Source organism: Poromitra crassiceps, assembly GCF_964638095.1.
Source record: "Poromitra crassiceps genome assembly, chromosome: 9".
Classification (NCBI taxonomy): domain Eukaryota; kingdom Metazoa; phylum Chordata; class Actinopteri; order Beryciformes; family Melamphaidae; genus Poromitra; species Poromitra crassiceps.
This window is the reverse complement of record NC_139630.1, coordinates 44,712,243-44,738,302: the sequence shown is the minus strand read 5'-3', so window position 1 is coordinate 44,738,302 and position 26,060 is coordinate 44,712,243. Positions and strand designations below refer to the sequence as shown.

The following is a 26,060-nucleotide window of genomic DNA, read 5'->3' as shown; positions in this document are numbered from 1 at the left end:
ATGTTATATTATCGTAGAAATATATAAATGAAGCAAGCCAAGAAAACTAATTTTCTGTTGTCCATGAGAACATTGTTAGAAATGAGACCGAGCTCACAGCTGATATTCATGAATGCATTCCATTTGAATAGAATCAATTTATTTGAAAACAAATGTTATTCACGAAATAGAATTGAGCTGGACTGCGGGTCGGATAACATGGAAATACAAGCTACACAAGACATCTGAGGGGTTGTGAGGAGTGACTGACAGATCACTGCTATAACACACAGGGCCAACGAGGCAGCATTGGCTGAATGAATTAATTTGGAAGGGCAAGTCAGCTGAGCATTAAATTATGGGATGCGCCAATAAGTTGAAAAGCCACATCTGCGTAAGCTCAAGGCCAAGGCTGGGACTCATCTCAGCCTGTCTCTTTGTGGTCAATGCACCTGATGCTAGCTGGCTGACATCTTGGCTATCTGACCTATACAGCAGCAAAACAACTCCAGCATGTCAAGACACAGTTATCAAATAGGTACCAGTGCAATACTAGTGTTTTAACATAAAATAGGCAAGAGTACAAGCTCAATATATCTACAGATGATGTCAGAAGATTAAAGAGAACAGTTACAAGACTAAACTAGAAGGCACTCGAAGAGCGCAGGCCTCCGCCAAGGCCAATACTCTGCAGCCTGCTATGATATGCAAATTTTGTGAGTCGGAACCCTACCCCTGACCCACCCACATCTCCCCAGCCACTCCCCCAACCTACTGCACCCCTTGAACACCGACTCTCTACGACCTTCCTATCCCTAGCTACGCCCCATTTGCCCTGACCCCTTCTTTGATCCGAATCAAATTGGATGCACACCAAAATTGAATAGGTTCGTGCTTGGCCCATGCTACACCCTTCCACAAAGTTTCATGAAAATTGGCCCAGTAGTTTTTATGTAATCCTGCTGACAGACGGACAAACGGCACCGAAAACAACCTCCTTGGCCGAGGTAATGACAATGAACCTACGTACAACGTACACGTACTAGAATGTGTTTTTAAAGAGACAATGTAGGAAGAACAGTGAGTGAATATGACACCTGTACAACAAAAGGCAAAGGGGAGAGGGTGAGATTGTCCTTCAATATTAGATCTATCAAAACAGCCTGTTCAGACGTCTGAGGACGGGGTCTATCAAATGACAAAAGCAAGTAATGCTGTCTTGTTTAGGGGGTGTCAAGCTATCCCAAATACAGAAATACAAAACCAAAGCAAATTATGAAAAGAGTCAATCTAATTATCCTCAAATCCTACATACACAAATATAGCCTTACGAAAATACGATTTGAAATGTGAAACCCATCACCATTTTCTCATGTGCTCTTCAAGGCCACATGCAGTCATTTCAGGCACGATGCCTGATGCCTCCCTCTGATCCCCTTCCCTTCAGCAGGCAGGGAGCCCTGGGTGAGTTGGGGAGAACAAGGCGGCCATGGCCTCTTGGTTCAGCTGGAGCGAGCCTTACCAGCGGAGCCCCCGGCGGGAGCCTGCAGAGGTGGTCACCCACACCCTGATGGTGGAGCTGAGCTGGCAGCTGAAGGAGGCGGAGAGGCTGCAGAGGGAGAGGGAGAATCAGTACCGCCGCCTCAGGACCGGGGTGGACTACAGCTGGCTGGTCAGCACGCCCCGCCAAGCCTTCAACATCAGCCCCGGGGAGAGGCTGGTTCTGGAGGACCTCTGCTCCAAGGTGCCGCCCTCCTGCTGCGGGCTGGTCATACTCAAGTAAGGTGACACACTACCTACTTAGTTAAGAGGATGGTCATGTAACATATGATATAGGGCTGCAACTAACTATCTAGGGGTGTTAATGATTAATGTAGGCTATGTGTTATTTTCATTTATTTATTTATTTTTTGCTGAAATGATTTAACACCACAAGGACAGAATTGAACTTTCACCACTTATACAGAGGAAGAAGAAAGCCAAGCAAGCAGGCAAAAAGTCCAGTGTGGGAGAACCATATCGTCCAGCTCCAGTATACCGTTTGTTCTGCTCTCTCTCCCCTCCCTCCCCCTATTTCTCCCTCCCTCTCTCTAATAGCCTATATACGGTAATAAGATTGTTCAATCGGAGCGGAGCGGGTGATTTCCATAACTGCAACCATGGCGCATCATCTCCACCCTACAGTACACATAGTACAAATAAAAGACAACAGTATTCATTGTAAACATTGTAATGTAATACAATGTTGAAATACAGCACCCACCAAATTTCATGTAAATTTGTTGATTGAATTTTGATATATCCTGCTGTCAGACAGACACAGCCAGAGAGACAGACAGACACAGACAGGTGATGAAATCCCCTTCTTGGTAGAAGTAAGAAGAGGATTCATCAGGTGAACTGATCTGCTGGTTAAGTTCTCTGTCACCCCACATGACTAATGCTTTGGTTCTCCAGCCTGCAGTGGTTGGAAACGTGGGGTCTGGGGACCATCAGGGGTCCCTGAGGGGCTTCCAGCGGGTCCCCAGCTAACAGATGAATTGTCAACTTTCACCATTATTTAATTTACAAGAACTGAACACGGTTAGAGAACATAGAAGAATGACTATGATCATAGCTTCACTGTTATCTCTCCACCTACAATACAGACAGGCATGATCATCTCTGGTATCTCTCCACCTACAATACAGACAGGCATGGGATTCTGGACAAAATCAGATCTAATATTCTCAGATTTGGGTCCGAGGGACAAAATGTCATCAGATGGGGGTCCGTGACTCTAATGTGGAATAAATGAAGGATTACAGGTTCTTGATATGAACAGGCTTGAGAATCACTGATCTAATCTACAGCTGGCCCCAACAGCCAGGAAGAACCGCTTTACTTGGCATCTGTTCAGGGAAAGCTAATGCTGCAAAGGTTTATGTAGACATGGCCTCTGAGTTGTCATCCTCTCGTTAGAAATTTGACCGTTTTTGTGTGAAGGTGGCAGCAAGGTGTGAACATGAGGCCACAGCGAGGTGCTAAATGCTAATTGCCACACACACACTGCTGCACACCGCAGGGACCAATTTAGGCACATTTTTGTCACTCCTTAGGGGTGTGATGTGAAATTAATTGGCACTCACTCTGAAAGCATGATAAACTTGGATGGATCCAGATGGCAACAAACTATAACATTAAGAAAGCCAGTCGGTCGGTCGCCAAAACAACTTGCCAAATTTGGCCAATTGACAAATGGGGCTTGTTGGCCGATTGCGTGTTTTCCCACTTCAAGAAATTTCACAAAACTATGCTGGTTCAACTGTTTACTCAGTTGCTAGATATATTATTTCTTCATAATGCTTATTCCCACTGTGAAATACATTAATTTGTTCAAACCATTATAGCCTAATTCTGTTATAACAACTGTAATGACCAGATCAGAAAGGTTTATGGCTCTGTGGGAGCTTGAGTGTGTTTGTGCAGTACATCTAATAGGGAACTGGAAATTGACCATTCAGTGGATATTTGGTCAACAGTAAGTATCATTTTGTCTATAAATTGGTTATATGAACATCATTTCTTGTGAACAGCTGGCTCTGAACAGTGTGCCTGTGCCTTCAGATCTAAGCAGAGAAAAAGACAAACTTCTGGGCACCAAGTGGAATCCGTTCTGCTGGAAATGTGCCCAAAGAGCAATCTATTTAAAGGCTTGTTAAAGCCTTCGCCTCTTCTTGTTGGGAGGAGGAGTAATTGGGGGTTAGCAGGAGGGCCTCTCAGCACTGTGTCTCCTGGTCATGCAGGAGGAGCTGATGCTGTGATCCACCAGACAATAATGAACCAAGAAATCAGCCTCAGGCATTTTGAGAGACCGGGCTGGAGCAAAATCAGGCTTCCCAACAACATGTTCTGTTCTTGGGGGAAGAACAGCTTCCCTTTTATAACATTTTGTGGATGTTTTTTCTTCTTTTCCTTCACAATTTTTCGGCATGGGTCGCCCCAGTAGGAATTGAAAGCCTATATGGCAATAACAGTATTCTTCTGATGTCATGTCCTAGTTGAAATCAAGAGTGTTGGTAAACCTTTTTGGTTTATATATTATTTATATATCATATATTTAATGGGGGCAGCTGAGCGAGTGATAGGCTACTGATGTCATTCCATGGTCCGGTGAGCAGTTCAGGTTGATGAGCTCATGTAAAGTAGTCCTTCCGTTTGTATTTCTCTGCTCCTCTGATGTACAATCGACAAACTAGACTAGTTATATAAACCCACCAGCCAAGGTTGCCTTGCCTTTATTGTCATGACATGCTCATATTAGACTTTAAAAACAACTTTACTGTTTCGGCATCAAGCCATCATCAGGGAAGTATTCACGGTTACTCTTTAATTCAGCTTTGATGAATATTGTGGGGCAAAACGGCACCATCTGCTGGAGCTTGTACAGTATTGTCTACTTAAGCAATATAGCATGAGAGCCAGTGTGTTGTGGCAAATATATCCCGCTGATCAGCTGTTATCCCACGAGGCCGCAGGCCAAGTGGGATATCTGCTGAGCAGCGGGATATATTTGCCACAACACACGCAGCTCGAGTGCTATATTGCTTTTATAAAACGGTTTCCAAGTATGATAATATAATAATAATAATAATACTATAAGTCCGACTGGCATGGCATTCTGATAAGAGTCAGTTGAAACACTACTGTAAGGCGGGACCTCTAGCAAGAAGATAGACATGCGGGTGATTTGATTGGATCGTTCTGGAGACTGAAGTTGACATTGGCCAATCCTGGCGCTTGCTGAGAAGCTGAGAGCTTTCTGCAAAGCCCGACACCAACTAACGTTACGTCTTATTTAGAAATGCGGGGTTAACAGCCTTTTTTTTTGCAAAGAAGACATTAGCCCGCGTCTATTCTTGTACAAAACATAATTTTCTGCGAAGTATTAGTAAAGTTATAAGCGAAGATCGATTCACAAGGATCTGACAGCTGTCTCCGCCATTTTTTTTTCCCTACATTTTTTTCTACATTGTCATTTGAGGTAACCAAAGCCTTTTAGTAAGAGAGTTGCGTCTCGGCCATGGGTTACGCGGTATTTATACCATGGCTGTGAACCAATCAGATTGCTTGATTGCACAGATTTTGTTTGGTCGGTTTGACTTTCTGATGGTTTGACGCAGAAACATTCGTTTGTTTTTAAAATCTAATATGACCATGCCATGACAATAAAGTCATTTTGGTTTATAGAGAGTGCCTTAAGAGATTTTTGTATCCCTATCCAAAGAGCACCTCAAACAAACTATTTTGAGTCCAGGAACCGCTCCTATACCCAAACACTTTGTGACATCGCTGTCCAATTCTTATACAGTTGAGGTCACGACAGATGGTTTTTCTTGCTCCGTCCAGGTTCCGGGAAGCCATGGAGGCAAACGAGCCTGAGGTGCAGGAGGTGTCCGGCCTGTTCCGCTCCGTCCTGCTGGAGGCCCTGGACCAGCTGAAGGAGGAGGAGGCGGCGCAGCGGCTCGCCCGCCAGTGGAACAACAGGCGCGCCATGAGCAGCGTGTCCCTTGTCAACTTCCGCTCCCGGATCAGGATTAACCCGTTCGGAAGCACGGTGGGCCTGACCTCCGCTGTGGCCGACGGGGGAGCGACAGGCGACCTCAAGACTGTCTCGGAGGATGTGGAGAGGGGGATGGAGAAGGAGGACATGGCTCAGAGTGTGTGGAGCATGCCCGAATTCAGATTCAAAGGAGGGAGCAGCAGTAAGGTTGTCTGAGCTGGGGCGTGCGTCCATGGGACAGCGATGGTGGTAGGATCCAGTGACATGGAGAGGCTTACTGGTCATCTCCAGGACTCTCTGTCTTGCCTGCTTTGCACCAGGCGAGGCACAAAATGAACATCTCTCCCAACCTCCTTTGTCTGTATGAGGCCACAAATCATTTGATCCCTTGGTGAATGCTGTACCTTTTAATCTGAAATGGTAAAGCACACCATGGCAGGTGTTTTTTTCTTCTGATTTTCTCTACCTTGACTACTTTTTCAGGACTTTAAAATTCTGCTATGCGATTACCACCTCTTGCTGTGATGCCTCTTTTGTAGACATTTTGTTCTTAAGTGACATCGCAGGCTGTATTGTAGCCTGAGAGGAATCCATAATGTAACACAATGGCTTTCTTAAAGGGATAGTTCTGATTTTTGACGTGGTACTTGCCGACAGTCAGTCAGAGTAGAAGTAGAGCGGTCTGCTGAGTGTGAAGGGGGCCATGAGCAAAAAGGTAAAAGGTGGAAGAAAAGTGGTGCTGCTGCACCACCTGGCTCCAGTGCAGATTTCAATTAAAAGCTGGGTGTAAATGATCTATTTTCAAGTGAACTTGACATCTCAGGGTTTGTGGACACTTGGATTATGCCAGGCGAGCTGCAGTATCAAGCATCCCCCCCCCCCCCCCCTTTGTTTTTTATCATTTACTTTTTGCATTAAAAAACAACCGAGTTTTGAGTGTCACCCTGTTCACAGCCTTAGCCTGGTAAACCAGCCGGTCAAACGTGAACTCACATTTCATTTTGTTCTTTGTTCCCATCTGGCCCGAGGCTTTCACGCAGTGTTTGCAGTGGGCGGGTATACTTGCCTCGACAGACAACTCCTTCAGCCAATCAGCGTTGGATCCAGTCAAATCCAAATCCACTCGGGAGAACGGCAAAAACACATTTTCTGCCGAGAAACTCCGCAGTTGCATACTCCTGTACTTGTTTAATTGTTATTGAGTCTATTTCTGCAATAACGGCACTTTATGGCTGTTTAAACTCGATGAACATTGACATTACTCCTCGAGGCGGACAGGCAAGGAGGCGGCCATTATTATTTTGCTAGTGGCGTTCCTCATTGGCCGGTTACGATGTCACCTACGAGGCGGGTCACTGATTGGATCGTCCGCTTTGCATTTTCTGCAGAAGCCCTCCCAGGGCTTGAGGCCAGACGGGAACGAAGAATGAATTGAAATGTGAGTTCACGTGACCGGCTGGTTTACCAGGCTAGTTCACACTCAGCAGACGTGACCGGCTGGTTTACCAGGCTAGTTCACACTCAGCAGACGTGACCGGCTGGTTTACCAGGCTAGTTCACACTCAGCAGACGTGACCGGCTGGTTTACCAGGCTAGTTCACACTCAGCAGACGTGACCGGCTGGTTTACCAGGCTAGTTCACACTCAGCAGACGTGACCGGCTGGTTTACCAGGCTAGTTCACACTCAGCAGACGTGACTGGCTGGTTTACCAGGCTAGTTCACACTCAGCAGACAGCTCTACTTGCCTGATGCAGCCGCTCTCCATTTGTCCAAATTGGGATGGCACCGGCTGCATTTCAGTCCAGTATGAAAGTACCTCATACAACTCCACATAAAAAAAATCCAAACTATCCTTTTAACTCCCAATCAAGTATTTTTGAGAAAACTGAAGTATGGTGGAATTTTGTCACTTTGCAAAACGGCATTGAAAATAAAGGAATCATCCTCTATGGCAATATACTTTGTATGAGATTTATAGTGCCATATATTCTTAAGACTCTCTTTAATAGTCAATGTTGACCATAATGCCATTCGAAAAGGAGTCGCGCTCTCACTCTAGACTGAGACTGCACTTTGACCTTCAAATAGGATTTCTTTAGTGGCTATTCGTCATCCAAGGTCGAGTGTTTTGCCTCAGTCTTTCCATTGGAAGCGGAGACAAAGGAAAGTGCTGTAATGTTGATGATTCACAGTGAAAAGTTTCAAAGTATTTTGGAATCTTTCCAGCAGTTTATTGCCGTTTCTTTTCCATTTACCATATATCAAAATTCAGCAATATACAACAGGTTTACTCCATCATCCAAATAAAGCTGTCAGCTGGTTTGATATTGGAGGATTAACAGTGTTTTATATTTTAACATAATTAACACAACGTTGAACGATGTTGAACCACTATTCAGGAATGAAAAAGGGGAGTGCAGTGCACATTAATATTATCAACGTTCTGAAAATGACTAAGACATAGTGGACTCAGTGGTCACGGACTCGCGTTAACGGAATATTTACACTTTTACTTAACTTTTTTTTTTTTTTTTTTTTACAATTACAGAAAACATCTGAAGGCTGTCTGTCATTTTAACAGAGGTACAGTAATAATAGAAATGTGAGAATTTGTATGACCCTGTCTGTCACAATGACAGACAACAAGAAAGTCTAAAGCCCAGTTTAGACCATTAGATTCACAACGAGACAAGTTGCAACTTGCAACTACTTGCAACCAGCCCCTGCAACTTGACAAGCTGAATAGCTGGGAAGGCCATCAGCTGGCTGGATTCGAGATGAGATGGGCCAGATAGCAGCTCTGAAACTTTCCCCTGCAAGTTAGCGTTCTAAAACTGTTTTCTCGTTGCGAATCATTGGTGTAAACTGGTCTTAACGCAACCTCTCAACCTCTGAGTGGACTGTCATCAAACATAATGTATGAAGACTTGCATCATTTCGAAACAAAGGGTATTCTAACAAAAACGTCCATAATAATATTCACAGATGAAATTGTAGTGCCCACTGCCACTTCACTGATTGAGCATAACGATCAGTCCCACATGGTATTCATTGAACATACAGAGAAGAAAATGTAGGGGGCAGTCTTGAATATAGTAAGGGTGACAGCAAATGACATAGCCGGGAAGTAAAAAAATAAAAAATAAAATTAATCTAAAACTTGCATACAGTATGAAGGGGATAACAACCACACGAGAGACCATATGTTCAAACCGCCAGCAACTTGAGAAACCAGTTGACAGAAGTCCTTCAAAAATTACAAAATAAAAGCTGGCCGATGTTGACTGTTCACCTTCTCCTCCTCAGGTTATGCTGCCTGTCATAAAATGCTCCACTTATCAGCACCACCGGTGCTGCAGCTAGCACACTGAAATCGGGCGTTGGACAGTAGCATGGTGATGTGGTTGCTAGCGGTCTGAACGCAGGGTTAACAGCACACTTTACTGCAAGAGGTACAGATCCTTTACTCCAGGCAGCTTTTGTTGCCAATTTGTGACAATGCAAGTCAAATTCCTGATCTCAAAACCCTTCATAATCATTTTCCTAGAAAGCTGTCATGGACAGGCATGTTATTTCCTGAGTTGTGCTGAGGAAAAACTGGCATGTCCAAGCTGGAGGACAACCTGTGTCCACAATGTCTTCACAGGGTGGAGTTGAGGAAGTCAAGAAGCTCTGCACGATTTTTGTCCTGCTGTAAAAATAAAAAATAAAAATACAATGATACAACTCAAAATACAATGTCAACTCAAGCAAAACACAACGTTCACAAACCAAAAAGGCACACTTGTAAAAACTAAATTTCACTTTGACTTAATTGCAGTGAGATACCTGTTTGTCTTTCTTTGACTTCTTCACTTTCATCTTTATCTTCTTCCCTGAGATCATGCTGTACTTGCCACCTTTCTTTCTCTCCTTCAAGTACTGCAAGAGGGGGGGGGTCATTTGAAGGGGCTAGTTATAGTAGGCGTGTAATGTGTATGGCATGATGCATGCTACTCAGCAAATGTACCTATCATATAATCCAAACAAGTTCATTTCGTCTATCTATTATTAACTATTATATTGAAAGACTGTGTGTATTTTGTCATACCTGACAGTTTCGACTGCTGCTTCCTGCAGTCTTCCTCAGAGACGTCACGTGATGTTGTTGTGACGTGCTGTATGGCTGGTTTATGAAGGGTTGGCCATCCCACCTGGATAGGTAGGATGACCATGCCCCCTGCTGGCCGGTAGTTTATGGAGGAGGACAGCAACAAATACCACTGTTGGATCAGGGAAGCAATGGAGATACGGAAACGTGCACCCCGGACTGTGAACCGGGATGAGGGGGCCTACATGCTATCCCACACCTGGGACACAGTCCTCCTCCATAAACTACCGTCCAGCAGGGGGCATGGTCATCCTACCTATCCAGGTGGGATGGCCAACCCTTCATAAACCAGCCATACAGCACGTCACAACAACATCACGTGACGTCTCTGAGGAAGACTGCAGGAAGCAGCAGTCGAAACTGTCATGTATGACAAAATACACACAGTCTTTCAATAAGAAAACTCTAATAGTACCTATCATATATTAATTAAAACAATGTAATGAGCCTGTAACAAACAGATTTCCAGGATGTGAGTTAACAGTGTTCCACACAGGTAACAGTTTATCTTGTAGTAAAAATAGAGGAGGTACGCACATCTAAGGTAAAATGATGCAGGGCTGTGGCCGACAGCAAAGCACTTGTTACCAGCTGCGACAGTGTTGGCTGCTATTGTTTTCACCTTGTGAGTGTAACCGAGGTGAAGCAGCGCGGATTCCTCGTGAGTCCCGAGTGGTGGCGAGTGGATTGGTTAAACTCACTCCCCAGTATAAAGGCATGTTAATCAGCTCCGCCAAGGGAGCTAGCTCTCTTGGTGTTGCGGTTAACATGTCGGACTCCCAAGCCGAAGGTCGGCGGTTCGTACCCCTGGACAAGCCCTTAACATGGGTTGCTGCAAGTACCACCTGCACAACGCTGTTACATTGGTGCCGTGACCCGGATGCCCAGTGGGTGTGTGGACTGTGGGGTGAGTGTAACCGAGGTGAATCAGCGTGGATTCCTCGTGAGTCCCGAGTGGTAGCGAGTGGATTGGTTAAACTCACTCCCCAGTATAAAGGCATGTTAATCAGCTCAGCCAAGGGAGCTAGCTCTCTTGGTGTAGGGATGGGTACCGAACTCTGTACTTTTACAGGCACCGACCGAAAGGGGGCGGTACTACTGAGTACCAGTTCACATGAAAACAAACGGTACCACATTTCGGTACTTGAACGCATCTGAGTAATAGAAAGAGAGTGGGTAAAATAGAAATTCTGACAGAACCTTAAGGCAACACGCTTGAGCGTGTTACGTCAGTACGTCACACACCTGAAAGCAAACATCAACAAACAGGACCAGCCGAAAGCGGTCCAAAAATGTGGCTACACTTTACCAAGATAGACTCAGACAACACTGGTTGCAACATTTGTGATGTGAATTGCAAAGCTGGCCAGGGAAACACCTCAAACTTGAGGAAGCATGGTCAAACACAAGATATATTTAGCTAAATGCTGAAGACTAACGTCTTAGATAGGCTGAGGGTGAATGAAGCAGACACCGCACCGCAGCTAACATTAGCAGCACCTCCTCAGCTGTAACGTTAGCTGAAGTCTTGGAGGACGATGATGACGGAACTTGAGAGAGGCATCGACTTCTACATCATCAGGTAACGTTATTTAATTAGCTAGCGTTAGCTGGATAAGTTGTTTCACTGCCGTTGTGGTTGTTAGATAACGGGGCTTTTCACTGTCTTCACGACGACTGCAAAACAGAGATCGCTAACGTTACTCTTGCTGCAGTAATTGTCAAGGGTTCAACAGAACGTATTTCCTCAGCCTCTATAGTAGCTATCAACGTGAAATAAAAAGCATTTGAGAGCTTAAACCCGTGGCTTTTTATTTGGAAGGGTTACATTTGCCATAATCTTTATTAACATTTCTTAAAATGCATTAGAATCTCTCTATTTTTATTTTTTGGGGTTAAAGATAAAGAATTGTTTGAATGAACATTAGGGCAAATATAATATGAAAAGCCAAAGGGTTAACCTCTCAAATGCTTTTTATTTTATGTTTCTATGTGCTACAGAGCCTGAGATATGAAGGCTTTAGTGAATACCGACCCCTCTCTCTGAGAAGTTTGGATTTATTTGTTTTACAACAATTTTTTTGTTTGTTATTAGAGCATGCAAAGTACCGAAAATGGTACCGTTTTGGGTACGGGACCGAATTCCAGGTACCGGTATCGTTTCAAATGTGAACGGTACCCATCCCTATCTTGGTGTTGCGGTTAACATGTCGGACTCCCAAGCCGAAGGTCGGTGGTTCGTATCCCACCCCTGGACAAGCCCTTAACATGGGTTGCTGCAAGTACCACCTACAAAACGCCATTACATGAGTCTAGTCTGTGTGTGTGTCATCATGACAAAATGTGGTCCTGGAGACACATATTATAGCAGGAACTACCACAAGCGGTTTTAAGTACTTCGCCAGGCGTTCATATGTCTGTGGACAGATTTTGCGAAAATCGTGCAAGATGCAGTCACGGAACTTTACAGGTGTGTAATTGCCATCAAAATGCCACACACACACACACACACACACACACACACACACACGTTTTAAGTCGTGCGCATTGTGGCTGGTGTGATCCCATCGCCAGATGGTCTCTAGGCTCACATTGTATTACGCAGACAAAAACAAATCTTCGAAATTAACATCAGCTTAAGCAAAACACCCATTGGGACAATTATTGAAAGCAAGCAAGTTGTGCTACCTTGGAAATCTGAACAGGTCCAGAGCTCTCTTCTTTTTCTTTCATTTTCTTCTCCTTCTTACGTTTCTGCCGCTTCTCCTTTTTCCCTTTCTGGTCCAAAATACAAAATGAGCAAAATTCAAATTTCTGTGACTAAGTTCAAACTGCATAACAGCCATTGTAGAGAATTACCTTTTTGGGTTGTTTCTCTTTCTTCCTTTTCTTAGACTCCTTCCTGGATTGACTACGGGAATCTAATGGGATCCAGAACATATGTTAAGTTAAGTTATCCTTTATTTATCCCCATGGGGGAAAATCATCCTCTGCATTTGACCCATTCTCTACTAGGAACCTACCTAGAACTAGCAGTAGATGAATTATATGGATATAATTGTACTTTATAATACTTTATAGAACAGAATTACAGTGCAGACAATACGTTTTTTTGCATACAATAAAATAACGAAAGACATTAATTCTAATCAGTTAATAAACCAGGCCAATACAACAGGAATCTGAAAAACATTCTAGACAGATCAAAGATTTAGCCAGCCAAAGCTTTCTTTTCAGATGTATTGCAGTCCTGTAAGATGAAATACTTAGGGTAAAATACACTTACCACTGCTGCTAGAGCTACTCTGACTACGGCTGGAAGAGTGTGATGAGCACGAGGAAGAGGAGGAAGATGATGAGGACGAAGATGATGAAGACGACGATGACGAACTGGTAGAGGAGGATGAGGAGGATCTACTACGGCTGCGTTTTCTCTTCTTTTTTTCTCTTCCTGAATAAAAACATGCCAGATAAAGATAGATAACCCGTTTATATTTGTGTTGAAGCACTCAATGATTGGGATTAGGGTGAGAAATGAATGCTAGTCACCAGCCAAACGCTGGGAAATTTCTCTTCTGCCTTTTTTGTACCCAAGTCTAACCATCCAACTAATCATTTGGAGATCCTAGTCTAAAACCCAATTGGCTTTCCAAGTAATCTCTCAAGCCAGACGGTCTCTTCTACATTCTGTGAATGCACTATTAGACAGTCTGTAATTAACGCCCACAGAACATGGACAAAGGAAGTTGGGGGGGGGGGGATGCTTCAGACTGGAACCACCTGCCTTTAGGCTGGACATCCCCCTATCATCGCTCATTATTTTCCCTGAGTTTCCCTTTCCAGTTTGACCAAGTTTTCCCAGCTCGACGTACAGACGTTTAGGCGGATGCAACCCTGCATTGAAGGATTCAAGACATAAAACCCAACCTAAATTAATGGATTTAGCGTATAAGTGAGAAGGTAGTGGTACAGTATCTTAGTAGTTCCTTGCTGCCACTTAAGTTAATACAAGCGTTGTCCACCCGCTATGCCGACCACCCGCAATGCCGACCTTAGGTTTAGGCGTGGGGGGTGGGAGAGGTTAGGTTTTGGGTTAGGGTCTGGGAGAGGTTAGGTTTAGGCGTGGGGGGTGGGAGAGGTTAGGTTTTGGGTTAGGGTCTGGGGGAGGTTAGGTTTAGGCATGGGGGGAGGTTAGGTTTGGCGTGGGGGCTGGGAGAGGTTAGCTCCAGCCGGTCCACCGACACACTGCACGCCGCCTCGCTCAGCTGGTTCTGCTTGTGGGCTATCGGCATTGCGGCCTGTCGGCACATAGACGTGGCACCATACAAGCACCATGGGTGTTGTTGACAAAGTAACGTCATCGTCATCGTCAAGTGTCACGTAATGTCATGTTCTGCTCCTCATGCATAAACCCAACCTCCTCCGGCCGATCCATTCTAGCACCGACCGCGGTTCAGAGTTTCTGTGATCTGCCACAGCGAGACTAGCCACAGCCTAACCTGCTTGACAATGTTTTGACATGACAGGTGGTAGGTGCTCACAGCTGTCACAGTTGTTTGTTCTCTCAACTTGACGTAGATCAGGCACCATGCAAATGTGAAAATGCTAAGAGTTTTCAGTCATATTAAATAGACTGACTCGTCACGTTTCTGAACTTGTCTTACCACTGCTGCTGCTTGATCTTCTTTCATCTGTTCTTGAACTGGATTTACTTCTTACTTTGGCCTCCACTTTAGTTGACTAGAAACAAAAGAACAAAATAGTGTTTCGAAATGCGCCCTAGGTGCAACAAAGGCTGTTTTAATTCACGTTAACTGTGAGATAAACAGTACGTATCGTACTGTTTACTCGTGTCGTGATGGAAGCTAGCTTGCTAACTTCACTTAGCTAAAACGTTTATCAACATTACATGCTAATGAACCCATAAATTACCAAATTACTTTAAACAGCCACCACATGTCCCACAGTTACACACGACGTAAGACCATGAGAGACTGAATTATGTTCATAAGGCCGAAATGTTGCGTTCAGCTAAAGTATACGTTAGCCTGCTAGCTTAACTTGTCTATGTTGTCTTATCTGTTATGCTGTTTATAGCCAACAACGAACAGACTAGCTACTTTTGTTAGTGGCGAAGCTACTCACCATGGCGGCAGCTGAGTGTTATTGAATAACATAAATATAAGATAACACTCCAAAAACAAGGTAAATTAGACTAATCCAAATGATCTCTTATCGACTAGTTAGGAGACATTTTGTATCCCATAATGCACCATTGTTTATTGTGTTCTTCTGGTGGGGTCAATGGTTCAACCGGGAATAAAAATGACACGTAGCTCCCCTAGTGGTGAATTAATTCAAGGGAAAAGCCAAGAAGAGCCTGGTGACGCGAGGTTAATCGTCGAGTAAAATTAATGCGGACTGCAGGACAGATGTTTTTGAACAGACTAAACCAAACTAAACTATAACTACCAAATCGAATTGAATTGTGATAACAAATTGATAAAATATCCTGCCCAAAGTATATTGGTTCAATATACAACATCAACAATGACAGATGAACAGATTAATCCAATATTATTGGACGACAGGCTATGTGTCTCCTTTTGGGTCCTTTCCCTTGTGCCAATTTCAGAATGGTCAATTTTGTTTTAGCTTTGTTTTATTGAAATAAATAAGAGCAAAGAAACAATGCGTGACACAATAAAGTAATAGACTTGTTTCTATTGTGGTCCTTGTTCTTGGGAAGTGGGGCTAATAGGAGATAACAAATAATCATAAGTCGATTGAAAATTGGTCACAGCAATTACTGGCCATTGTAGTCAGTGTCAAGTAAAGGGGACGGTGGAGCATGTTCTGATGCAGGAGAATGAGATATGAAGCGGAGATAAGGACTATGATGCATGGACTGCTGAAACTGGGACGAATGGAGGCCAGGGTGAAGGATATAATGGGATATGTGGGAGCAGTGGAGGGAAAGAAACTGTTGGTCAGTTTTTTGAGAGAAACTGGGCTAATAACAAGACTGTAATGGACTAGGGAAACATTGGATGGATTAATCCAGAAGCCGGCGGTGATGTAACATTTCGGATGCCAACCACCGTTAAACTAAGAGTGGCGTCAGCGGAGCGTGATTTCTAACCCCACATAGGATAAGCAATAACCACGCCTTGTGGCGCCGGGATTGGCCAGGAAAAACACTGGAGGGCACGCAGCCCAGCGATTTCATGAACCAACTGAATAGCTCTTGAGAACGGACAGCGATTTCGAGAGCGGACATTGAGAGCGGACATTGAAATGAATTATGGTCACCTACCTTCCTTAGCATAGTAATAATAATAATAAGCATAATAATTGTAATCTACACAATGTACACAATCTACAAAAACATGCAATAATAGGCTATAGGCTAAACGGTGTTGTGTTCACGTTCATAACTCATATAATATAATGTATCATATCGTTAATTTCAAGCTCAATTCTTACCCAGAGAAAAGGTACAGCACTGAAAATGTAACAAGCAATAGTTTTTTAAACATCTTTATTTTAAAAGATGAAAACCCCCAGGTGCTTTAGTGCCAAGCTTCAATGCTCCTGGCCAATCCCGGCGCCACAGGGCGTGGTTATTGCTTATCCTATGTGGGGTTAGAAATCACGCTCCGCTGACGCCACTCGTCTGCTGCCTTCCAGACACCTGGGACGTGGGTGTTTCCCAGTGGAAAAGTCCCACCCCCCACCTTCAAAGCATTCCAGAGCACGAAGGCAAAATGCAACAAAGAAACATGGCGGACCGCGACAAACTTTTTCTTGTTTGGCAAATAGCAAGACAGCTTAACAACGAGCAGAGCACCCTCCTTGCATATTTAAATAAAAATGAGGAGCAGCAATGACACATAATGTAACAGACTCTATTATACATTTTATTTAGGCACTTAATACTTTGGACTACATACTCCATGGTTGTGGCCTTTGTTGTGTGACGTCAGACAACTGGTTCCCAGCCTAGTGGGGGTAGATTATTTTCTCCCAGTTTTCAAGTGGGAGCTCCCACTTTGAGTGCCGTTCCAGCGCACTTTTCCTAATAGGAGGCCAGAAAATCCAACGGTCCCAGTTGTCTGGAAGGCAGCATTCGTGGTCACAGTATCCTATGTGGGGTTAGAAATCACGCGTCAGCGGAGGACCAAAATGCAAGAATCATTAGCCAATGAACAGCCAGGAATGGGTCTCGCGCTACTTTTGCATGCTAAAATAAAGCTGATAATGTACAATTTGATTCATTTCAAGGGATGAAAAACCCTTTCAAAGTACAACACTGTCTATTTTGATGCAACTCGACAGTGCTGCTTTTTTTACTGAAGAGTTCCACTTTCTACTTCCTGGAAAAAAACTGGTCCATTGGAGTGAATGGAGATGTCGGAACTCTTGTTAAACCAAACAGAAGAAGAAGAAGAACAACAACCGGTAGCGGAAATGATGCTACCGTTTCAACCAATGGCAGAGCGCGACGCAGGTTTAGCGGGGAATTCGGGTCCGCCCCTGTGTTAAGAAAGTTGTGTTCGCGGGAAACACTTAAAAAACGACTCCCACAGATCTGAGGAATATTTCGGTATTATCAGCAAACTATTTCAGATCGCCTTCTACCAGAGCTTAGAGAGATGCTTTTCCGCTCCATTGTTGACAGAGGAGTCGCCAGACGGAGGCAGAATGGTGAGAAAATACAGTCAACATTTGGGGTATCTTGCCTGTGAATGGCTGTGTACTCATACGTTAGCATTTTGCTAGCTAACTTGTGCTGGTGTAAGATCCAACGTCTTCTTCCTCCCTGGTTTGTGTTTAGAATAGCAAAGCCACTATATAATTTTACATTTTGCGCCATCAATCGTGTGTTTTTGTTGCCAGCAGAATATCATTTAGAAGGATCATAACTTTTTGAGCGTTAATTAGCTATCTTGGGTATGTGGTGCGTCCTTGGCTTATCATGATCTCGTATAGGTTACATATTTCTGTGCTGTCCTCATTTTATAATTTCCTCTTTTTACTATACATCTCTGAAATACAGTCAAACTACAATATGGGGATCCGGTGATGAATCCCACACTGTTGGTGCTGGTTATCCAACGTTAGATGGGCATGAATTAATCTAGCTCAAACATTGAACTAGCCTAACAGTGTCCTTCCTTTCTGCCCCCTTGCCCTCAGATCCCTGCCCCAGATACCCTCTGACCTCTCTGCTGGAGGGGTACCAGTGTGCCCGGCAGGACGAGCACATCTCCTTTGGAAACCTGGGTGACACAGTGCCTCCATTTGGATTAGCTTTCTCCTCTGGTAACTATACATCAAATCGCAGATCATAGCATCAGGCCAGGGTTGTTATGTCTGACTCTGACTCACTCTTCTCTGTCTGTAGCAAAGGGCCTTCAGAATGTTCTTGCAGTGGCCAATGAAGAGGGCGTGGTGAGGCTCTACAACACAGAGACCCGCGGAAACCGCGTTCTTAAAGGTGAGTGTTGTGACTCGCCTTGTTCTTTGCAGCTGGTCTGTCCTCCATCAAGATGTCAGTGGCTAATGGTGTGTGTGGACTTTTGCAGAGTGGCTGGCTCACGAGAATGCTGTGTTTGACCTGGCCTGGGTACCAGGGGAGGCCAGCTTGGTGAGTAGGCCTACAATATTTGATCATTTCTTGTGTTTCATCTGTATTCTATTCTTCTTTTAATTGTTTTGTGTTTGTCTTTGTATTCCCTCATACATACATTTCCTCATATTGTTATTTTTCCTCCCTGTAAAGCACAACCCTGCTTTTGGATGAACATCATGTAAATAAATAGGGAGGGGGGTATGGTTGATACAGCATAGTATTGTGATATTTTGTGTGGCGGTGTATTGCACAAATGCCAAGTATAGCAATATTTTTAATATAGAAATTGTCAAGTGCATGCAACATTTATGACAGTCTGTCTGCTTGACAATCCCATTTTGTTGCAATAAAAATGATTGAAGTGAGATGAACAAACTGGAAAATTTATCTTATTAGATAAAACAGATGTTGACTTTTCTTTCCCTTTGGGGACATAATTTGCAGTTGCAAAAAGGTAATAAATAGCTATATATTTTTTAATTGCAATCATGTTAACTGTTGTGACAATATCATATCGTAGGGACTCTGGTGATTGCCACCTCTATAAACAAAGCATATTCCTATTATTATTATGCCCATGTGTGATCCTCAGGTCACTGCTTCAGGCGACCAGATGGCCAAGCTGTGGGATGTGAAGTCAGGGGAGCTGCTGGGCAGCTTCAGGGGCCACCAGTGCAGCCTGAAGTCTGTGGCATTCACCCAGCAGGAGAAAGGTATGCTCCACAGAGACCAGACCCATGGAAACAGACGGTATCTCCATGGTGTTTTGCCTCCGTAATCGGACGCATTTCCGATTGAAACAGGACAAGGCGGGGAGTCGGACTGTCCTGAAGTGCTCTAAAATGCAGTTTGTGCATAATCATGAGCTTTCACAGAATTTTGATTCTTCACAACGAATAAATTGCAGCTACCGGGACACGAACATGAACAGCAACTTCTCAGTTTTATATGATGGGTTATTGTTGAATAGGTGTATCATCTTATGCTGAAAATTGGCTAATGAGGTGAACAAATATGGTATAGATTGATTTCATTTAATTTCATTGTCACTTTAATTGCCACACTACATGACTGCTTTGTCTTCTCTTCAACAGCTGTATTCTGTACCGCCGGCAGAGATGGCAACATTATGGTCTGGGACACCCGATGCAGCAAAAAAGGTACAAGCAAAGATTTCAGTTGCAAAGTTTGCTCTTTGTATTTACTGATAATCAGTTGTTTTATTGTCTATTGTTTATAGAATGGGAGCAAAGCTTTACGGGGCAGCGGGGTGGGCAGGCGGAATGATCATTTCCTCATGGGATAACTCGCATGTTAGAGAGTCTGATAGTGTTTGTGTTCTCCTCTCAGATGGTTTCTACAGACAGGTGAAGCAGATCAGTGGCGCTCACAACAAAGCAGAGAGAAACACCCCCTCCAAAACCAAGAAGAGGCGGCCCGGCGCACGCGGCATGGCTCCCTCTGTGGTGAGTGTCCTCGACCAGTGGGCAGTGGTGGCCCAACGGTTAGAGAAGCGAACTTGTGACCGGAAGGTCGTCTTTTCAATCCCCGGGACCGGCAGGATAATTCCAGGTGTGGAAAGTGAAAAAGCAGCCTATGTCCCTCCCTCATTACCACCACTGAGGTGCCCTTGAGCAAGGCCTTTAACCCCAACTGCTCCAGTGGAGCTGCTCTGTGGCCAGCAGATCAGACTGTTGTTGTACTGGTCAGCTTCCAGGTGTGAATGTGAACAGGGCGCTCCTGAAAAAGAGAGCATTGCTCTCAGTGAGACTCCCCTGAATAAAGGTAAAAAAAAAAAAAAAAACACGAATCCCGGGTTCGTTCGCCTGTTTCATGAACTACATCGACGTAGAACGAAGAATGATCTTCAACCTCTATACCCCCCCATTTCTCCCAGGATTCCCAGCAAAGCGTCACGGTGGTCTTGTTCCGGGATGAGCACACCATTATCTCTTCTGGAGCTGTCGATGGGTAAGAAGCGCCTCCGTCAGTTGTCATACGATCAATATGAGATGCCTGTAAGAAGCAACAGACTTTACATTAATTTGCCCTTCACCAGAATAATCAAGACGTGGGATCTGAGGAAGAACTACACGGCACACCACCATGATCCAGTTCCTCTGCAGATGTACCCATATCCTGGTTCTAGCACACGCAAACTAGGTTCGTTCACTACTTTCTACTAGGTTGGTTCACTACTTTCTACTAGGCTTTATGTATGTAGAGATATGTGGAAAGTTAATGTCTGTTTTGTGTGTGTTGCAGGTTACTCTGGCCTCGTCCTGGACTCCACAGGATCCAACCTCCTGTGCAACTGCACCGATGACAACATCTACATGTTCAATGTCAGCGGGCTGAAAACCTCCCCAGGTAAAGAAATACAGTCTGTCCTTAAACATCTCCTTGTTTATATGCATGTTGTGTATCTCTGCAAATGGGATTTTTCCAGTTCACATATTGGTTAGTTTAATTCATTACAGCTGCTTATCACTAGATGGGGCTGCAAGCTGATGTGCTTTGCCTTCACCTGAAGCAGGAAGGAAAGCAACCAGGCTTTACGCCATAGAGTTTCCTCTGTGGAGATGCAGGGACTTGCATCATCGATCTTCTATTACTATCTAGATGGGTCACCGCAGGTTCCGCCAATTCTAACAACTGGTAGCAGCAAGTCTCTTAAATGCAAATGGTCACATGGTCACCTCTCCCCAAGTCTTGTTACCCCCTCCGCCCCCACTTGTTTTCTTCTTCAAGCATGCTTAGCGGGGTTAGTGCTGACCTAGCAAGCTAACTTAAAATGGAGATTGTGAGTTCCCCAAACTCCACACAAACCACACATAAACACAAAGCTGCCCCTTGTTAGCTCAATACAGTTGAAACTAAGATATTCCATTAAAACATATTTTTTCTAGCCACAGATTTAGCTACTACATCAACGAACTTTGCATGTAGCTTTAGCTAATCACTCCCTGGCCGCTAACATGAGTTCCTGTTGCCAAATCTCGCAAGAGTGTGTTGCTGAGACAGAGACAGGTCTTTCATTTTCTGCTGATCTGTCTGTCTGAAAAATGCCATTTTAGTGTCAGAATATTCAGAAGATATGTGGCTTCGGAGAATGGGCCGAATATTTACTTTTGCTCCACATCCCATTTAGGCATGTCTAGTCAGTTTATTTAGAAATGTTCTCTCTTTTCTCTTTTTCCTTTGAAAGGAGAGGCTCTCATTTGTAAGAGATCTTAGTCATTTTTTGTTTCTTTTCTTCCACAGTGGCCGTCTTCAGCGGCCACCTCAACTCCTCATTTTATGTCAAGTCCACCATCAGCCCAGATGACCAGTTCTTGGCCAGCGGCTCCAGTGATCACCACGCATATATCTGGAAGGTTAGTGGCTTCTGTTGTGCCATAATCTAATCTTTCTTCTTGTGAAATAATAGATTTTATTGTTATACGGCATATCTTGTTTTTTCAACTTCTTTTCCCCATTTCAGCTCTCCGAACCGAATTGTCCGCCTGTGATGCTTCAAGGTCACAGCCAGGAAGTGACATCAATTGCATGGTGCCCCACAGATTTCACTAAGGTGAGACGGCATGCTGACTTGTTACTTACTACAGTTTGTGAGCGTTTCCAAGGGTTCTGTGCGAAGAATCCAGACATTGAAGCACTCAGGAACGGCCGCACTAGTTTTGTCTCCTTGGTGCACAACCTTTTGTTTGATACAAAATGTGTGTGTTTCCACACTACAAAACCCGATCTGTGTGCCTAGGCCAGGAAGATGGATTTATGCTCTGTATGATCTCTGCTACTCTCTGGCAGATGGCTACCTGTTCAGATGACAACACGGTCCGGGTCTGGCGGCTTGACCGGGGAGTGGATGGCGCAAAATCCTCAGTGGGAGAGGCCAATCTTGTGGGTTGGGCAAAGTCTGCCTCAGCGAGGGCCGGTGCTCACCTGAGTTCACTTTCAAATGGTAGGTTAATCTATCAAACTGAGGGGAGGGGGGACTTTGATAATACAAGTGTGCACAGATGAAATAGTCAAGCTGGTCATTAATTGGGGCAGATTAGAGCCTTTAATAAACAGGTGGTTATGGGTGCCAGTTATGAAAATTATAATTTATGGTATCTCACAGGGGAATCGTTTAATTTACCAAGTAAACAAGGGTCTTTCTAGTCTATTTTGCCAAGAAAAATACTGTTAATTTTCTCGTGTCATTCAATTTCTATGTAGCTTTCCTTGCACATAAACGGTGCCCTTAAATGGAGAATGTATCCCGAATCAACCTTATGGAATTCTCATTAGATTATATTCTTTAATGACCACACAGCCAGGCTGGTGGAGTACAGTAAACCTGGAGTAACATATCTACACATACATTCACACTCTTGTTTCACACCTGAAGTAAAGTCTATCTGAGACTGACCAGCCTGTCTTGTTGTCTTTAAGGGACTTCAAGCCGAGTTGAAAGCACCCCTGTCAAGACCCGCATGACAGAGAGTCTAGGGGGCCTAGCCTCGCCCCAGCTGGCCTCGTGCGCCCCCAGTGGAGCTGCCCTGCCCCTGCCCTCCAGCACCGCCTCACCCGTCCCGGCTCCGAGAACCCCGTCCTCCATCAAACGCTGGCTCACCCCCACCCCTGGGTCTTCCCCCTCCAGCGCCACCTCACCCGTCCTGGCTCAGAGAACCCCGTCCTCCATCAAATTTTGGCTCACCCCTACCCCCGGGTCTCCCCCCGAGCAGGCCAGCCCCCCGCTCCGCAGGGTGCTGAGCACGTGCCCGCAGCGCCCGGCGAGCACCACCCCTCCCTCTGAGCGACGGGCCAAACGCAGGCTGGAGACAGGCGGGCAAGGCTGTGAGGGTGCGCCGGAGACGTGCGACTGCGTCACGGAGCTCTACCCCGCGGCCAAGAGAAGCCGGGTCCTGACATGCGTCCGCTGCCCCACGCAGGACAGAGCAGAGAGGTGCAAGGAGAGCCGGGCGCAGACAGACTCTTGCACAGAGGACCACAAACAGGGCTCCTCCAGACAGACCGGCAAGGAGAACTGCTCACCTGGAGCGGCCGACTGGTTGTCTGCGATGGGCCAAAGGATGAGGAAAGGCCAAGGAGGTCCCAGCAGTCCCAGAAGCCCCAGCACCTCCAAGAAACAAGAGGGCAGGACACCAGCTTCACCGGTAAGCACAGAGATCCCAAGATCAGGCATGATTCCATTGTAAATTAAGAAGAAAAATATCTTTCTCATTTCGATCATAGGACCGTAACAATGTACATTAATATTCAGACTAATGGAATAGTTTTAGGGTGAGCTGCAGGGTGACCCGCCACACCTATTCAGCAGTAGGGGAAACCCCACAGCCCTCACTTTCAGTCGCTTGAAATGTTGCCATTCTAGAAATTCAAGCTTAATGTTTTGTATACTTGCCGTAAATCACTGGGTAAGAATAGCTGCATTCCTTAAATCTAAATATATTACAGACAGAAATACACAGGCTTGAGAAACTGATGTTCAGTGATTAAAGTGCCCCAATTAGTATCACTAAGTTTTGTTTAAGTCTTAAAGGACTGGCAACTTAATCGTTTCTATTCTCGTATTTCAGACAATTCGCTCCCCACAGACCATGAAGAAAATCTCCTCGTATTTCCAGAGGACGAGTCTGGAGTGACCCACTGCAACAAAGTTCAAGTTCTTGGAGTTCTGTCCTTGTATTTAAATTGATATATTTTTATTTGGGGGTATTTTTAACTAAGCCTCAAGGATGCTGATCTATGGCCTGATGACATGACTGTATGAACTAGAGCTGCATAGAGTGAGAGAAGAATCATTCTCCATATTTGATACTGTGATTTCCACATCACAAGAGCCATCAGTGTTTAGTTTAGTTTAAGTTTTATTGGGGTTGAAGGTGTTGCAGTAACCTCCTAAACAATATTCTGCTGTAGTTGCCTACAAATCAAGTTGCATGTTGGAGTAAATCTTTATTTTTACAGCGATGCAAACTAGTCACCTCTTTTATCACAAAAAGGGCACTTAAGTGAGTGGTTTTGTTTCTGCCCTGGTATCCGTCACCTTTTTCACTCCCCATTAGTTTGCAGCCCTGATTTTACTCAAACCAAGCAACTGCAGTAGCATTTATTAGTCCCCACACAGTCTCTCCCTCAAGTACTGAGAAAAATCTGTGTCCACATGTATGCCAATTCTAAATTCAGCAAAATAAGCAAAAGTAATTCAGCAAAAGTAATTTACTTTATGTATACATGTATATTTTCTTTGGTCCAGCCAATAAAAGGGCTCCAAGATGTTAAGCTCTTTTCCCTAAGACAATTTAAGCTGGTCTCAGATCAGCTCTTATTCCTACAATTCATTCCTTTCTTATGTCTATTTTGCTATGAGTTTTTCCATGCATGGGTTTTGAGCATTCTGCGAAATGTGAATTTCCTTGAACAAATGTGCAACTTGTTTATATGTACAAAATAACCAATTATTGTTGCTTGGTGAATTTACTTGACACGTGTTTTGTGTTCAAATTTTATTAAATTGAAACACGTTTTCAAGCTGTGTTAAAGGCAGTTTCTGTGGTTTTATTTGTGTTGGAGTGATAAACAATGTTGGGCGGTAGTGCTTTCCTCTGCCTGTTGCAGTAATGGGATTACTTCCCCCAGTAACTTGTAGTGTAACAATTTACTTTGTCACCCCAACTTCAGTCAAATAATTGGTAACAAAGTCATCCCCCTTGTTGTCACGCCCTGTAGGTATCAGATTGGAGTTGAATCTGCCCTCAGAGAGTATATTATTATCTCCGCCAGGAGATTATGAGATTGTCGCTGTCATTATTATCTCATCTCAGAGATTATGAGATTGTCGCTGTCAGTGCGTGCGTCTGTCTGTCTGCATGTGTGTGTTCTGTGTGTTCCTGTGTGCCTCCCGTATCTCAAGAACCGTTGGTCGGATCTACTTCAAACTTTGGGAGTGTACTAAGGAGTACGTGATGGAGTACAGTGACCTGTTTTCGTGCAATTCGGCATAGCGCCACCTACTGGCAACACAGTGCGTGTGTTCCTTGTGTGTTCCTCCCAGATCTCCAGAACCGTTGGTCGGATCTACTTCAAACTTTAGGAGTGTACTAAGGAGTACGTGATGGAGAACAGTGACCTGTTTTCGTGCAATTGGGCATAGCGCCACCTACTGGCAACACAAAAAGTGGTTTTCTTGAGAACCGCTTGTCCGATCAACTTCAAACTTGGGGAGTGCGCTTAGCGGGAACCAACGGAGTGCAAGGAGCTGAATTCCAGGCAATTCCGCATAGCGCCACCTACTGGCAATTTATTTTTTGATCTCAACAACCGTTCGTCCCATCGACTTCAAATTTGAGGAGTCCGCTGATGGGAACTCCACACAGTGCAGAGCCCAATTCCGTGCAATTCGCCACAGCGCCACCTACTGGCAACACAAAAAGTGGTTTATCTTGAGAACCGTTTGTCCCATCAACTTCAAACTCAGGGAGTGCGTTTAGGGGGACGCTACGGAGTGCAGGGAGCTGAATTCAATGCAATTCGGCATAGCGCCACCTACTGGCAACACAAAAAGTGGTTTATCTTGACAACCGTTCATCCGATTGACTTCAAACTTGGGGAGTGTGCTGCTAGGGACTCGACGGAGTGCAGTCCTGAATTTTGTGCAATTTGACAGCGCCACCTACTGTCAACACAAAAAGCAGTTTATCTTGAGAAACATTCGTCCGATTGACTTCAAACTTGGGGAGT

General features: G+C 44.5%; 3 protein-coding genes across 3 annotated transcripts; 2 read left to right on the top strand and 1 right to left on the bottom strand.

Annotated features, from left to right (window-relative positions):
* Nucleotides 1–1,468: 1,468 nt before the first annotated feature.
* On the top strand, nt 1,469–5,737 carry rd3 (retinal degeneration 3, GUCY2D regulator; the record flags this gene model as incomplete). Its single annotated transcript, XM_083643252.1, has 2 exons — nt 1,469–1,758; nt 5,368–5,737. The coding sequence occupies 2 exons, from the start codon at nt 1,469–1,471 to the stop codon at nt 5,735–5,737; spliced, it is 660 nt and encodes a 219-aa protein (XP_083499378.1).
* A 2,293-nt stretch (nt 5,738–8,030) lies between these two features.
* LOC310782076 (uncharacterized protein) lies at nt 8,031–14,955 on the bottom strand. The gene is made up of 7 exons (XM_083642743.1): nt 14,819–14,955; nt 14,338–14,413; nt 12,960–13,124; nt 12,533–12,594; nt 12,362–12,451; nt 9,352–9,444; nt 8,031–9,214 (listed from the first exon to the last, which is right to left on the bottom strand). Exons 1-7 carry the CDS (start codon nt 14,819–14,821, stop codon nt 9,164–9,166), a joined length of 540 nt encoding a protein of 179 aa, XP_083498869.1. The 5' UTR covers nt 14,822–14,955; the 3' UTR covers nt 8,031–9,163.
* A 2,373-nt stretch (nt 14,956–17,328) lies between these two features.
* Nucleotides 17,329–24,374, top strand: dtl (denticleless E3 ubiquitin protein ligase homolog; the record flags this gene model as incomplete). Its single annotated transcript, XM_083642659.1, has 15 exons — nt 17,329–17,380; nt 17,873–17,998; nt 18,081–18,173; nt 18,262–18,323; nt 18,901–19,021; nt 19,403–19,468; nt 19,659–19,774; nt 20,206–20,279; nt 20,368–20,471; nt 20,574–20,678; nt 21,573–21,685; nt 21,793–21,882; nt 22,119–22,272; nt 22,749–23,473; nt 23,897–24,374. 15 exons carry the CDS (start codon nt 17,329–17,331, stop codon nt 23,960–23,962), a joined length of 2,067 nt encoding a protein of 688 aa, XP_083498785.1. The 3' UTR covers nt 23,963–24,374.
* Nucleotides 24,375–26,060: the final 1,686 nt, after the last annotated feature.

Coding starts and splice junctions, on each gene's coding strand:
- LOC310782076 (XM_083642743.1), bottom strand. Junction 13,125..14,337: donor AAGATCAAGCAGCAGCAGTG/GTAAGACAAGTT, acceptor GTTTTTATTCAG/GAAGAGAAAAAAAGAAGAGA. Junction 9,215..9,351: donor AGTCAAAGAAAGACAAACAG/GTATCTCACTGC, acceptor TTATTTTTACAG/CAGGACAAAAATCGTGCAGA.